The sequence below is a fragment of the Ursus arctos genome, unplaced genomic scaffold (assembly GCF_023065955.2).
Source record: "Ursus arctos isolate Adak ecotype North America unplaced genomic scaffold, UrsArc2.0 scaffold_19, whole genome shotgun sequence".
Taxonomy (NCBI): domain Eukaryota; kingdom Metazoa; phylum Chordata; class Mammalia; order Carnivora; family Ursidae; genus Ursus; species Ursus arctos.
Window position 1 is genome coordinate 6,187,721 of NW_026622863.1, and position 16,168 is coordinate 6,203,888.

The window sequence follows — 16,168 nt, forward strand, 5'->3', positions numbered from 1 at the left end:
TAGCAGGCCCTATCCACCCTGCTCAAGGAAATGACCAGGGAGGTATGCTAAGTGTGAACTTCCAAGCTCTAAAAGTAAACACACGGCTAATGGCCATGTAAAGGGATATCTTTCCAGTTTTGTAATAAGCAGACAAATGACCTAATAAAGAAAACGGAGAGTCCCTGGGGCCAAAGGTTATATATTTTATATCACCTCACCAACAGACCAGCCTCCTAGATCCTTCATTTGGTTACCTTTCAGGGCTAGATGCCAGAACCATGGCAACTACTGGGCAAGAACAAGGTGGTGGTGGTGGTGGGGGTTGCTTAGAGAGATTGTTATAATCTCTCTGACTTTACAGAGCCAAGGTCTTATCTTTGGTTGATAAATGGAAGTATGCATAAAGTACATTACATGACTCTTTTTCATTACTTTGTATAGTGACCCCGGTCAGTCAGAGACATCCATTTGCCTAGGGCAGCAGTTTTTTGGTCTCAGGATCTCTTTCCACTCTTACTGAGGACCCCAGAGAGCTCTTGTTTATGTGAGCTGTATCTATAACAGATATCATATTGATATAATCTGCCAAATTAAAAATTAGACACTTTTTTAGAATAGGAAGGCCTTAATTAAAATAATTAGCATTTAAAAAGTGATTACTAAAGTTAATAGTGTTATGTGAAGAGCATATTTTATATGGTCAAGAGTCCAGGGCAGACTCTGACAAATTTATGTTGGAGATTTATTCAATAAGCATTTATTGAACTTGGGTATTTGGCCACACACCATTAAAGCAGACATTTTAAAAACACAAGAATACATGAACACACACAGACTCAAGATGTCAGAGCAATGAACACACTACACATTTTAAAATTTCTGGGAAACTACGCTGTGTCATAATGACAGAATGAGAGCAAAGAGAACGACAGTGAAAAGAATGTAAGAGAATGAGGGTAAAAAAGGCAAATAATAATGTCTTGTGGTTTTTATAAAAATTACTTTGACCTCATGGACCCCCCCCCCCCCCGCCCCCGCCAACATACACACACAAAAGGGTCTTTGACATCCTCAGGGATAACCAGACACACTGAGAGCTGTTGGTCTAGGGGAAGATTAGGGTTACCACAGCTGAACCACAAAAAGAGATAATTATTCATCTTTTGATCTCCAGAATAGCAGTTTTTGAGTCTCTGGCCAGAAAAAAGTACTGAAAGTCAGGCTCTGTTGAGAATGAAAAAAGATTCCTAAATTCTCATAATTCTATTTTCATATTAAAAGCAAAACCCGGGGATGTGAACAAATTTTACTTAAATCACAGGCAGAAAGAACTCAAGTCTGAATGTAAACTACTAGGGAGGCAATAACAAGGCTGGGGGCAAAGAGGAGGAGTCAGAGATTGGAAAAAGAGGAGATTTGAGGCCATTTTCCTTGACCACCTTTCCTGGCCTCAGCGTCAAGGTTCAACCTGGAGGAGGAAAACACTGAGAATACAGAAAGTGATGAAGCTGAAGAGAAAGTTGAATACAGTCCTGCACGCTGCTTCCTGCTGGAACTCAAGGAGGAGCCTGGCTTGTGAAATGGTGGCTATGTACAGGGATTATCCTTAGTGACATAAAAGACAGTGTAGAAGGTCTCACCTAGCATCCTCAAGTCTCCCTCGACTTTCATTTGTAGAGAGGAGACTTAAGATCATAAAAGGAAGCCAAGTTGAGGGCCAGTGGACCTTGCGCGGGCTAGTAGGGTACAAGTCAAGTGAATCCATGGTAGAGGACAGTTGATGGATAATCCAAGCCAGAGAGCTGAATGGAAGAGGTGGAGCTTCACAGGAATCCATTAAAACAGTGAGATTCAAGGCAGAATTAAGTTAGTCAGGGCAGACTATGAGGCTGTGGGTGAGTGAGAAAAGATTGAGAAGGAGGTCCCCAGCCATCTACTTCAGCAGCGAATGCCAGAAGGGCACCTAGTGTATAAGGCCCATCAGTGTGGTGGCATAAGGACCTCAGAGCAGACACAAAGATCTCTCCTTCCAATTCTTTGAGGACTTATGAGCCTATCCTTAGGCTCACCCAGTTGTCATTCATTCTAGAAGGAAAAATGGGGTAAGATCTAGAAAAACTGAAAATTTAACCAACAACTTAAAACCCTAAACAGACCAAGATAACCTTAATTGAGAAGTTTAAATTTCCTTTCTCTCATATGTGCCTAAGGCACGGGGCCTTGATTTTAGAAAACAAATAGGCTGCTTCCCGTGTATACCCATGTTGTAATCTGTTACGATTTTAATGGCACTTTTTATGATACTCCTTTTAAAGTGAGTCATCTTTCATTCAAATATAATAAATTCTTTGTTTAAATGACCAATGGTTGGGACTGTTCCTTTATTTGCAAATCTACAGGAAGGAAAAGATGACCCACACGCTCTATAAGGGAGGACACAGATAAACAGTTAAGTGCAGGAATTAATTCCTCAGTAACAAGGCAAGAAACAGAAGGAAGCCTGTGCTGCTTAAGAAGGAATCCTCGGAGGCCATCAATACAGAAAGATGTGAATCTAAAGATATAACAAAATATCAACAAGAAATTGCAACTCAATCAAAGATTAAAAGCACCAAAAATATTTTAAAGCCTTGTTTTAAAAAACCCTGCACACAAATGGCATTCTTCAAGCATGACACAAAACTTAAACACCGTGAAAGAAAAATGTGATTTGTAAACATTTAACAATTCTATACGTCCAAAAAATGCTAAATACAAAGTAAAAAGTTATACAACAACAACCTGGAGGTATGTATAGCATGTATCACAAAGTAAAAATAATTTCCTTAAGGTAAAAGATCTTTTATGTGGATGGAACTAGAAGGTATTATGCTAAGCGAAATAAGTCAGAGAAACACAAATACCATATGATTTCAATCATATGTAGAATTTAAGAAACAAAACAGATGAATGCAGGGGAAGGAAAGGAAAAATAAAGTAAGATGAAAATAGAGAGGGAGGCAAACCATAAGAGACACTGAACTCTAGAAAACAAACTGACGGTTGCTGGAGGGGAGGTGGGTTGGGGGAAGGGGAACTGGGTGATGGGCATTAAGGAGGGTATTATATGCAACCGATGAATCACTAAATTTTACCTCAGTAACTAATAATACAGTATATATTAACTAAATTGAATTTAAAAAAGAATTTAAAAATTATCAGAAAAAAGAACTTTTATAAATTTTAAAATAAAAAACTCTAACACAAAGAGGGGCAAAGTATATAAAGACAATTCCAAGAAAAAGAATTGCAAATGGCTAATAATTCTACGAAAACCTGTTTAACATTAATAACATTTCAAAAAATGCAAATCAAAACAAGGTATGATTTTCTATCTGTTAGATTAACAAAAAATGTGAACATTTAAGATAACGAAAATTATATCTGCTTTTTTTGTATGCTTGAAAGAATCCATAATTAATACATACACACTTTAAAAAATAAAAGATAGAAAATACCAATGTTGGCTAGGATGGGCACCATCATATACTTTCTCTGTGACTGCAAATCAGTACAGCCTCTAAAGGGAAACTGCAATATTTATGAGAATTAAAAATAAAAGTTTGTGTTTATTCTAGCTTATCCTTTGTTCTCTTCTGTGTATTTAAAATATTCTACGATAAAAGACATTTAAGGGAAAGGAAAGCACATATGCACAACCTTAATTAAAGTGCTGGGAATATGTGACATTCCCATGTTTGCACACAAACACAGAGATGTATGAACAAAGATGTTTAATGGAGTACCGCCGCAAACAAAAAGGAGAAGCATACAAATGTCCATCAAGAGACGGATATTTAGTCAAATTATAGTATCTCTATATAATGGAAAACCCATTAATTCATTAAAAAAAAAAACCCAGGTAGATCTATATGTGCTGATATGTTAATATAACTGAATTAAGACAGAGTCACAATTATACACAAAATTTACTTCCATTTGGGTAAAAAGGGAAAGTGTGTATCTGTGCAGAATATTTCAGGAAGGGCACAGAGAAAACTGAAAATGGTGGTTGCTTTTCTTTGTACACTTTGGAATGGTCTGACTTTCTTACCATAATCATGTTACTTTTAAGTAATTTAAAAATATATAAATACACACATGAATAACTGATAAAACAAAAAAAATATTGAATTCACAGCCCTCTGTTCTTACTACTCCAAGCTCACTTTTTTAGAGCTCAGCCATTTCCATAGACTCGACAATGTAGAAGACCCAAATTAAGGTTGTGACCTTGAACTGTGTTCTCAAGTTCTAGGGTAAAATTGACAATGATTGCTTGCATGTAGGTACCCCTCCACCCAACCCAGGCTCAAATATCTTTTGTCTAAACTCAAATTCTCCCATATTGAATCTTCTTCCTAAATTCTCCACTTTTTTTTTAATGTTTATTTTTTTTATTTTTTATTTTTTTGACTTTTTAATTTTTTTAATAATAATTTTTATTATATTATGTTTGTCACCATACAGTCCATCCCTAGTTTTTGATGTAAAGTTCCATGATTCATTACTTGCGTGTAACACCCAGTGCACCGTGCAATACATGCCCTCCTTAATACCCATCACCGGCCTATCCCATTCCCACCTCCCCCCCCAGCCATCAGTTTCTTTCCCAGAGTCCACAGTCTCTCATGGTTCATTCCCCCTTCTGTTTACCCCCCCTTCTTCTTCCCTTTCTTCTCCTACCGATCTTCCTACTTCTTATGTTCCATAAATGAGTGAAACCATATGATAATTATCTTTCTCTACTTGACTTATTTCGCTTAGCATTATCTCCTCCAGTCCCGTCCATGTTGCTGAAAACATTGTGAAGTCGTTCTTTCTAATGGCTGAGTAATATTCCATTGTATATATGGACCACATCTTCTTAATCCAGTCATCTGTTGAAGGGCATCTCGGCTCCTTCCACAATTTAGCTATTGTGGACAATGCTGCTATGAACATTGGGGTGCATATGGCCCTTCTCTTCACTACGTCTTTATCTTTGGGGTAAATACCGAGTAGTGCAATGGCTGGATCATAGGGTAGCTCAATTTTTAACTTTTTAAGGGACCTCCATAGTGTTTTCCAAAGTGGCTGTACCAACTTGCATTCCCACCAACAGTGTAAGAGGGATCCCCTTTCTCCACATTCTCTCCAACATTCGTTGTTTCCTGCCTTGCCAATTTTTGCCATTCTAACTGGCGTAAGGTGGTATCTCAATGTGGTTTTGATTCGAATTTCCCTGATGGCTAATGATTTTGAACATTTGTTCATGTGTCTGTTAGTCATTTGTATGTCATCATTGGAAAAGTGTCTGTTCATATCTTCTGCCCATTTTTTGTTTTGATTATTTGTTTCCCATGTATTGAGTTTCAGAAGTTCTTTGTAGATCTTGGATACTAATCTTTTATCTGTAGTGTCATTTGCAAATATCTTCTCCCATTCTGTGGGCTGCCTCTTAGTTTTTTTGACTGTTTCCTTGCTGTGCAGAAGATTTTTATCCTGATGAAGTCCCACAAATTCACTTTTTTCTTTTGTTTCTCTTGTCTTTGGAGATGTGTCATGAAAAAAGTTGCTGTGGCCGATGTCAAAGAGGTTGCAGCCTATGTTCTCCTCTAGGATTTTGATGGATTCCTGTCTCACATTGAGGTCTTTCATCCATTTGGAGTTTATCTTTGTGTATGGTGTGAGAGAGTGGTCAAGTTTCATTCTTTTGCATATAGCTGTCCAATTTTCCCAGCACCATTTATTGAAGAGACTGGCTTTTTTCCACTGGATGTTTTTTCCTGCTTTGTCAAAGATTAGTTGCCCAAAGAGCTGAGGGTCCATTTCTGGGTTCTCTCTTCTGTTCCATTGGTCTATGTGTCTGTTTTTGTGCCAGTACCATGCTGTCTTTGTGATCCCAGCTTTGTAGTATAGCTTGAAATCCGGCAGCGTGATGCCCCCAGCTTTGTTTTTCCTTTTCAACAATTCCTTGGCAATCCGGGGCCTTTTCTGGTTCCACATGAATTTAAGGGCTGTTTGTTCCAGTTCTTTGAAAAATGTCATTGGTATTTAATCGGGATAGCACTGAAAGTGTAGGTTGCTCTGGGTAGCACAGACATTTTAACTATGTTTATTCTTCTGATCCATGAGCATGGAATTTTTCCATCTTTTTGTGTTTTCTTCAATGTCTTTCAAGAGTGATTTGTAGTTTCTAGAATATAGATCCTTTATGTCTCTTGTTAATTCTGAGATAACGTATGATTTCTGGTGCTATTGTAAAAGGAATGGATTCCCTAATTTCTCTTTCTTCACTCTCATTGTTCGTGTATAGAAATGCAACTGATTTCTGAGCATTGATTTTTGTATCCCGCCACATTACTGAATTGCTCTATAACTTCTAGTAGTTTGGGGGTGGAGTCTTTTGGGTTTTCCATATAGAGTATCATGTCATCTGCAAAGAGAGACAGTTTGACTTCTTCTTTGCCGATTTGAATACATTTTATCCCTTTTTGTTGTCTGATTGCTGTTGCAAGGACTTCTAGTATTATGTTGAATAATTATGGCGAGAGTGGGCATCCTTGTCGTGTTCCTGATCTTAAGGGAAAGGCTTTCCGCTTTTCCCCGTTGAGAATGATATTCGCTGTAGGCTTTTCATAGATGGTTTTTATGAGATTGAGGAATGTACCCTCTATCCCTACACTCTGAAGTATTTTAATCAGGAGAGGATGCTATATTTTGTCAAATGCTTTTTCTGCATCAATTGAGAGGATCATATGCTTCTTGACTCTTTTCTTGTTGATATGATCTATCACACTGATCGATTTGTGAATGCTGAACCACCCTTGCATCCCAGGGATGAATCCCACTTGATCATGATGGATAATCCTTTTAATGTACTTTTGGATCATATTAGCTAGGATCTTGTTGAGAATTTTGGTGTCCATATTCATCAGGGAAATCGGTCTGTAATTCTCCTTTTTGATGGGGTCTTTGCCTGGTTTGGGGATCAAGGTAATACTGGCCTCACAAAATGAGTTTGGTAGTTTTCCTTCTGTTTCTATTTTTTGAAACAGCTTCAGGAGAATAGGTATTATTTCTTCTTTGAATGTTTGGCAGAATTCCCCTGGGAATCCGTTAGGCCCTGGACTCCTGTTTTTGGGAGGTTTTTGATCACTGCTTCAATCTCTTCATAATTAATCGGTCTGTTTAAATAATCAATTTCTTCCTGCTTCAGTCTTGGTAGTTTATAGGTTTCCAGGAAGGCATCCATTTCTTCCAGGTTGTTTAATTTATTGGCATAAAGCTGTTGATAAAAGTTTCTAATGATCCTTTCTATTTCATTGGTGTTGGTTGTGATCTCTCCCCTTTCATTCATAATTTTATTAATTTGGGTCCTTTCTCTATTCTTTTGAATAAGTCTGGGCAGTGGCTTATCGATCTTATTTATTCTTTCAAAGAACAAGCTTCTAGTTCTGTTGATCTGCTCTACTGCGTTCCTGGTTTCTAATTCATTGATCTCTGCTCTAATCTTGATCAACTGCTTTCTCCTGTGGGTTAGGCCTGTTCTTCTGTTCCAGCTCCAGCTTCTTGAGGTGAGAATATAAAAACTGCATTTTAGATTTTTCTATTCTTTTGAGTAAGGCTTGGATGGCGATGTATTTTCCCCTTAGGATTGCCTTTGCAGTGTCCCATGGGTTTTGGACCGATGTGTTTTCATTCTCGTTGTCTCCATAAATTGCTTAAATTGATTCTTAATCTCCTGGTTTACCCAATCATTCTTGAGCAGAATGGTTCTTAGTCTCCAAGTGTTTGAGTTTCTTCCAAATTTTTCATTGTGATTGAGTTCCAGTTTCAAAGCATTGTGGTCTGAGAATATGCAGGGAATAATCTCAGTCTTTTGTTATCGGTTGAGACCTGTTTTGTGACCTAGTATATGGTCTATTCTGGAGAAAGTTCCATGTGCATTCGAAAAGAATGAGTATTCTGTTGTTCTGGGGTGTAGTGTTCTGTATATATCTATGAGGTCCATCTGGTCTAGTATGTCATTCAAAGCTCTTGTTTTTGTTGAATTTCTGCTTAGGTGATCTGTCTATTGCTGATAATGGAGTGTTGAGGTGCCCTACTATTAACGTATTATCATCTATATGTCTCTTTATTCTGGTTAAGAGTTGGCTTGTGTATCTAGTTGCTCCCCTGTTGGGGGCATAGATATTTATAATTGTCATATCCACTTGTTGGATACGTCCTTTAAGAATAATATAGTGTCCTTCTGTATCTATAACTACAGTCTTTAGTTTATAATCTAATCTCTCTGATATGAGAATTACTACCCTAGCTTTCTTTTGAGGTCCACTGGCATGGAAAATGGTATTCCATCCCTTCACTTTCAGTCTGGATGTATCTTTAGGTTCAAGAAGAGTCTCTTGTAGACAGCAAATGGATGGGTCATGTCTTTTTATGCAATCTGCAACCCTGTGGCATATTATGGGTGCATTTAGGCTATTCACATTGAGAGTGATTATTGAGAGAGATGATTTTAATGATGTCATGTTGCCTGTGAAGTGTTTGTTTCTATAGATTGCAAATTTCTGTTCTGTATCACTCTTGGGGCCTTGTTACTTTTATAGAACCCCCTTAATATCTCCTGTAGGGCTGGTTCTGTGGTTACGAATTCAGTCAGTTTCTGCTGATCTGGAAGGTCCTTATCTCTCCATCAATTCTGAATGACAGCCTTGTTGGATAAAGGATCCTTGGCTGCGTGTTCTTCTCAGATAGAGCTTTAAAAATACCCTGCCAACCCTTCCTCTCTTTCCAGGTTTGTGTAGACGGGTCTGACGTTATTCTGGTATTTTTGCCTCTGTACGTGAGAAATCTTTTCGCCCTGGCCACTTTCAATACTGTATCCTTGGATCTAATATTTGCGAATTGCACTATGACGTGACGTGGTGTAGGCTTGCCATGGTTGACCTTAGGAGGGGTCCTCTCTGCCTCTTGGACATGAATACTTGTTTCCTTTGCCAGATTAGGGAAGTTTTCAGCTACAATTTGTTCAAATATCTCTTCTAAACCTCTCTCTTTCTCCACCCCCTTGGGGATGCCGATGATTCTGACATTGGAACGTTTCATTGAGTCAGTAATCTCCCATAATCTTCATTCTTGAGATTGGATTTTTTTGAGCCAAGTTTCTGTTTTACCATTCTCTTCTACCATCCCATCCTCCAATTCACTAATTTGATCTTCTGCCTCATTTACCCTGGCCATCAGAGCATCTAGTTTTGACTGCATTTGATTCATAGCATTTTTAATTTCTGCCAGATTCGCTGTCATTTCCGCTCTTAGAGAATCTATATTCTCGTTAATATTTTCATTAATATTTTTTTCAAGCCTACACATCATCTTGACCACTGTTACTCTGAACTCCATTTCTGACAATTTGGTTATATCGATATCCATCAGTTCTGTGGCAGAGGCCACAGACTCATTCTCTTTTCTTTCCTGGGGTGGGTTTCTCCTCCTCATCATTCTGATGAGGAGAGGTTGTGGGGTTGCCCAGAGCCCAAATTATTGACCAGGACCCAGGCAGTGTGCACTTGTTTTATAAGGACCTTAGGGATGTGGGCTTCTTGATTTTTCAGCCTGCCTTCTGGGGGAGGGGCATGATAATCAGGCAACCCTGTTTGGGTAGAGTCGCCCTGTCCCCTGCGAGTGTGGATGGGAATGGGCACAATGTGAGCTGGTATTTCCGGGCTTTTGTTCTCTGGCGGCTTTCCCTGGTGGTTTTCTGTGACTCCTCTGAGAGTCAGAGCAGCAGTGGCCGTATCCTAGCCTCCGTCTCAGAATAGAGAGATCGCAGTCTGCTCTCCACTGAGCTCTCTTGGGCACTTTAACTGTTTCTGTTGGTACTGCCAAAAAACCTGCAGCCTCTCGGGTTGTGCGCCCCACAGCCAGTGTCCCAGCCCTCACTTCCAGGGCCGGCACGCCTCTGTCCTTTGTGCTTCTAACACCGCCAGCCGCCCTGGTTCCTGCGCTCGCTCCTGAGCTCTCTGTTTCAGTGTGGTTCGCGCGCGATCTGGAGTGCTGGTTTTCAGGTTGGTCGTGCGTGCACTCCCGAGCTCCCAGTATCAGTCCGGTTCCAGTGAGTGCTCCGGAGCTCCCCGGCTCACGGTCTCAGTCTGCTCTCTCGCGGGTGCTGTCTGCGAGTCCGGCCTGCTCCCCAGTGCAGGTTGCTACTGCTTCCTGGTGCCTGAGCGCAGAGCATCCCTCCCCCTTCCGTTTATCTTCCGATATCTGTGCGCGGATTCACGGCTCCCCACTCTGTACCTCAATACTCAGCGCTGGAGATGTTTGTTTGTAGAGATCCAGATGTATCTTCCTGCATCTCAGGCTGACTTCGTGGGTGTTCAGGATGGCCTGGTACCTATCCAGCTCAACGGAGGGGACCAGCTGAAAAAGGGGATCCCTACATCTCTGCCATTCTTTTTCCTACCCTTAAATTCTCTACTTTGGCTTAAAACTGTTATTCTATCAATTAAGGGACTTATACAACCACTGGCAACTGACTCATATGTGCTACCATTTTCTAAATAGTCTTCAAGCTTTCCAGTTCTTTACTACCTCAAAATATTCTGTATTTCTTAATACGTTATTCTGATCATCTCATTTTCCTCAATAATCCACCTTAAGAAAATACTCTTAGTATCTTAGCCCACCCCTCCAGATACAGCAGAAATGACTGCACATCACCTAGAGTAGACTCTGTTACATTCCTTTATTCCTATAGAAGAAAAACCATCTTATCATCTATTTACCCCATTTGGTAACTAAGGAAAAGATACCTGCCTTCAAAAATGAAAACAAATACCAGAATCTAGGTTCTTGTTATAAAATAGAACCTGTATCAAAACTCCAGTTGAGAAAGAGGATATTTACAGGTGAATGACTTGGGACATATGGCTCTCTTAACATTAAAAGGACTGGTCCTCGGTCTAGGCCAGATCATGGGTTCTACTGACTTGGCTTCCCTATAGAACTGCTTTCATTAAGTTGGGTTTTAATGTTATGCTTTTAATTTTCATGTTTAGTTTTTGTTTTCTTTTCTTTTAGAGAGAGAGAGAGAGTCCAAGTGGAGGTTGGGGGAGAGGGAGAGAGAGAGTCTTAAGCAGACTCCATGCCTGATGTGGGGCTTGATCTCATGACCCTGAGCAGAAATCAAGAGTTAGATGCTTAACTGATTGGGCCTCCCGCATACCCCAAGTTTTCATGTTTAGTTTTAGGTTTTTTTTTTTTTTAAAGATTTTATTTATTTATTTGAGAGAGATACAGAGAGAGCACAAGTAGGGGGAGGGCCAGAGAAAGAGGGGGAAGCCGACTTCCTGCTGAGCAGTAAGCCTTCTCAAGACTCCAAGATCATGACCTAAACCAAAGGCAGACACCTAATCAACTGAGTCACCCAGGTGCCCCTTCATGTTTAGTTTTAATTTTCATTTAGTTTCATGTCATTTTTAGTTTTCAATTATCAAAAGACAGCCTTAAATAACAGGCAACTGCCAGCAATACATAAGGCAATACACGTATGAAACTAACATATGAAAAAGAAAAATTCTATTTCAATACTAATTTGAGAAATGGATGTTAAAGTTATAATGAAATACTTTTTTCACCTATCAAATAGTAGTAAATTTTTAAAAAGTAATATCCAAGTTTTGGCAAAGGTGGGAGAAATAAGCAGTTGCATAGAGGCAATGTGACAATGTTTCACCTTACAAATCTTTATACTTGTTTAACCAGGTTATTTTACTTCCAGGACCACTCCTTGAGGAACTTTTGAGAGATGTACACAAGATAAGGCAGCCAGAGCTCCATTTAGAATAAAAAACAAAGTAAAAAACTAGAAACTAGTGTCCAGAAGAAAAAGGATTAAATAAACCATGTTACAACCATACAATGGATAAAAGTAATTAAAAGCCACAGTTGTGGTAATTATAAAAAAAATCGAATAAAAATGTTTAAAAAATATTTGTCATGGGCAACTCAATTACTACATTACATATCTTGTCTCACGTAGGAAGTCGCCACTTATAACAAGAATTTCTTCTAGAACTAATTGCTTAGAAAAGCTTTATATTTCCTAAAGAATGAGCATAGAGCATATGATGGATAATGAGAAGCATGTAACTTACCTTTTCATTGGCCAAATTCTTAGCTCAACTGTGTAGGACTCTAGTCCCAAGAACAGTAGGGCCGTCTGTCTCTTCCTATTATCTCTCTTGTTATTATACAGCAGTTTGTAATTAATATGTAATTATTTTATATATATTTATATACTTACATACATAAAATAATATGTAATTATTTTATTCTGCCACATAACATAGTTAGACTCATAAGACTCTCCTACTAAACGAAATGCTCTTTGAGGACTGCAAGCATTTCTTGTCATCCTTGTATTTCACATAATAAAGAGTAGAGGGCTTTGCATGGAGCAGGTATTCAATAACTTTGCTGAAATGAGTTTAAAGGCAGAAATAAAGTTTTGAAAAACACAATACTAACAATGACAATTTTTAATATTTCCCCATGTATTTTAAGTTAACTTTAGAAAGACTACTCAAAGAGAATTTCTTCACTGGTAAAAATGGGATGAAGAGGAGAAAGAAATATAAGGTAAACAATTAGAAAGGAGGAAGTAAAATCATCTCCACATACAGACAGTATGAGTTTATTTGTAGAAAACCCTACAGATTCCACAAAAAAAGTGTCAGAATAAATGAATCCAGCAAAATAGCAGGATGCAAAATTAATTGCATTTCTACACACTGATAATGAAAAATCTAAAAAGGAAATTAAGAAAACAACATCATTAACAACAGAATCAAAAGAATAATATACTTAGGAATTAACCAAGGAGGTGAAACACTTGTAAAGTGAAAACTAAAAAACACTGCTGAAAGAAATCATTAAAAAACATAAATAAATGGAAACATAATCCATGCTCACTGATTGGAAGACAATATTGTTAAGATGTCAATATTATCCAAAGTGATCTACAGATTCAGAACAATCCTTATCAAAATCCCAAGGGCATTTTTTGCAGAAACAGAAAAATCCATCTTAAAATTCATATGGAATCTCAAAGGACCCCAAATAGCCAAAATAATTTTAAAAAAGAACAAAGTTGAAGAACTCACAGTTCTAATTTCAAAATTTACTGAATAGTTATAATAATCAAAAGAGTGTGGCATTAGCATAAAGACAAATGTATAGATCAGTAGAACAGATAAAGAGCCCAGAAAGAAATCCTCCTATATATTGTCAAATGACTTTTGACAAGGGTGCCAAGACCATTTAGTAGGGAAATGACAAGTCTTTTCAATGACTGGTGCTGGGAAAACTGGGTATCCATGCAAAAGACTGAGGCTAGACTCTTATCTAACACCATATACAAAAGTTAACACAAAATAGATCAAAACCCTAAACGTAAGGGACAGAAGTATAAAACTCTTTATAGGGTAAAAGCTTCATGACACTGGACTTGGCAACGATTTCTTGGATAGACACCAAAGGCACAGGCAACAAAGAAACAACAGACAAAATGGACTTAAAAACTGAAAAGAAATTGCTGCATCCAAAAACACTATCAAGAGTAAAAAAGCATCCCCAAAATGAGAGAAACTATTTGCAAATCGTATAACTGATGAGGAAATAATATTCTGAATAGAGAATAACTCAAACTCAACATCACCAAAAAAAAATCCAATTAAAAAATGGGCAAAGGACTTGAATAAACATTCTTACCAAGGAGATATGCAAATGGCCAATAAACACAAGAAAAGATGTTCGACATTATTTTTTTTAAGATTTATTTGGGGGGGGGTAGAGAATCCTTGGGCAGACTCCCCCTGAGTGGGAAGCCCAATGCAGGACTCGATCCCAAGACCCTAAGACCATGACCTGAGGCAAAAACAAGAGTCGGATGCTTAACCTCCTGACCCACCCAGGTGTCCCAAGATCATTCGGGAAATGCAAATCAAAACTACAATGAGAGACCACCTTACACTCATTAGGAGGGCTACTATGAAAAAAACAAAAACAGAACGTAACAAATGTTGGCAAGTACATGGAGAACCCGTGTGCACTGTTGGTAGGAATGCCAAATGGTGTAGCTGCTATAACGGCGGTTCCTCAAGATATTAAAAAAAAAAAAAAAAAAGAATTACCATACCATCCCGAAATTCCACTTCCAAAAAATTGAAAGCAGGATTTCTCAGAGACATCTGTGCATCCATGTTCATAGCAGTATTATTCACAACAGCTAAAACGTGGATGTAACCTAAGAGTCCATGAATAGATGAATGGATAAACAAATGTGGGATACATACATGAAGTATCATTCAGCTTTAAAGAGGAAGGGAATTGTGACATGTTATAACCTGGATGAACTCTGAGGACATCATGCTAAGTGAAGTCAGTCAGTCACAAAATAACAAATACTGTCATGATTTCACTTATTTGAAGTACTCAGAGTAGTCAAAATCAGAGCCAGAACACAGAATAGGGGTTTCTAGAGGCTGGGGAAAGGGAATGAGGAGTTATTATTTAATGGGTGTACAGTTTCAGTTTTATAAAACGAAAAGAGTTACATGGTAGGTCAACATTATGAGTGTATTTAATACTACCGAACTGCACACTTAAAAATGGTTAAGATGGCAAATTTCAGAAGTATTTGACCACATTAAAAATAATTGGAAAAAAAACAGTGAGGAGGAACAAAAATCCAGCACTTAACCTGCCGGTCTGAACTATACTTCAAGTGACTGAAGAGATAATGACGGAAATTGTCTTTTTTATTAAATAGAAGATTCCAGATAACATATACAGATGAATGATAGATTTAGGGTGCCACAATTTTGTAACTCCTATTGAAATAATGGACATGACCATAAATATCAATAGCAGCTAAAACCACTAGGACAGCATTATAATGAATGGTCCAAGCTGAGGAAAACTGAAACTACTGATCAATCTTAACATCACAAAAGAGACAGAATTTACATCACGTGTCTCCTAATGAATTGAAACAAATAGCAACACCTAGAAGTATTCTTGACACCAAAAAAAAAAAAAAGGCTAATTCTGATCAAGGCTTCAAATTTAACTATTGGTTTAGAAGAAATACAGGAGACAGAGTCACAAGCTAACACCATGGGGATAGAAATGGCAAAATCCAGAGTTTGAGATATTCTATAATACAGATAATTTTTTTTATTTTTATTTTATTATTTTATCTTTTTAAAAGATTTTTACCTATTTGAGATAGAGAGAGAGAGAGACAGAGAGAGGGCATGTACACGAGTGGGGGGGGAGGGACAAAGGGAGAGGGAGAAGCTGGCTCTCTGCTGAGCAGGGAGCCAGATGTGGGGTTCGATCCTGGGACCCTGGGATCATGACCTGAGCCTAAGGCAGACGCTTAACCGACTGAGCTACCCAGGTGTCCCTATATCCAGTACTTTTAATGTGTATCTAATATCACTGACTTCCTTATAACCTTTTAACATTTTGGTTTTAACATTCAATTCAATACGAAATGATTACTAAGAATAAATAAAATCTTGTAATTCTTTGGCCCTTCAAAAGAAATATTTTACATTTATGTGCAACTTACCTGCCGTAAAATCTGCAGTCAGATCAATAAACGCGTGAGAATGTGGAATTCGCATTTTACTTTTAGTGGTCAATGCAGGATGCCATGATAAATTCCTAAAAAAAAAATACGTATAATTTCCTTAAGGCAAATATCAAATAAGCATTGTTTTAAAATAGAAAAATAGATGCCTGCAAGATAATTTTAAAATTTATTGATTTTTGTTGAGATATTTCTCATACCATAAAATTCACTCTTTCAAAGTATACGATTTAATGCTTTTTAGTATAGTCACAGTTTGCAACCATCACCATTATCGACGGAAAAAATTTCTTTACCTCAAAAAGAAACCCTGTATCCATTACTCATTTCCCATTCTTCCCTCCCTCTAGCCTTGGCAACTATTCGCTTTCTATCACTATGGATTTCCCTATTCTGGACATTACATATAAATGGAATCATATAATAATTGGCATTTTATGTCTGTTTTTTTTTTCACTTAGAATATAATTTCAGGTTCATCCATGTTATAGCATGTGT

At 37.9% G+C, this 16,168-nt stretch overlaps 1 protein-coding gene across 1 annotated transcript in view; it reads right to left on the bottom strand.

Moving 5' to 3' along the window:
• ITFG1 (integrin alpha FG-GAP repeat containing 1) overlaps positions 1–16,168 on the bottom strand; it is a 269,979-nt gene that overhangs the window by 221,842 nt on the left and 31,969 nt on the right. The window contains exon 6 of the mRNA XM_026494703.4: positions 15,650–15,744. Coding sequence (XP_026350488.1) covers positions 15,650–15,744 — 95 coding nt within the window. The remainder of the gene's footprint in view (positions 1–15,649; positions 15,745–16,168) is intronic.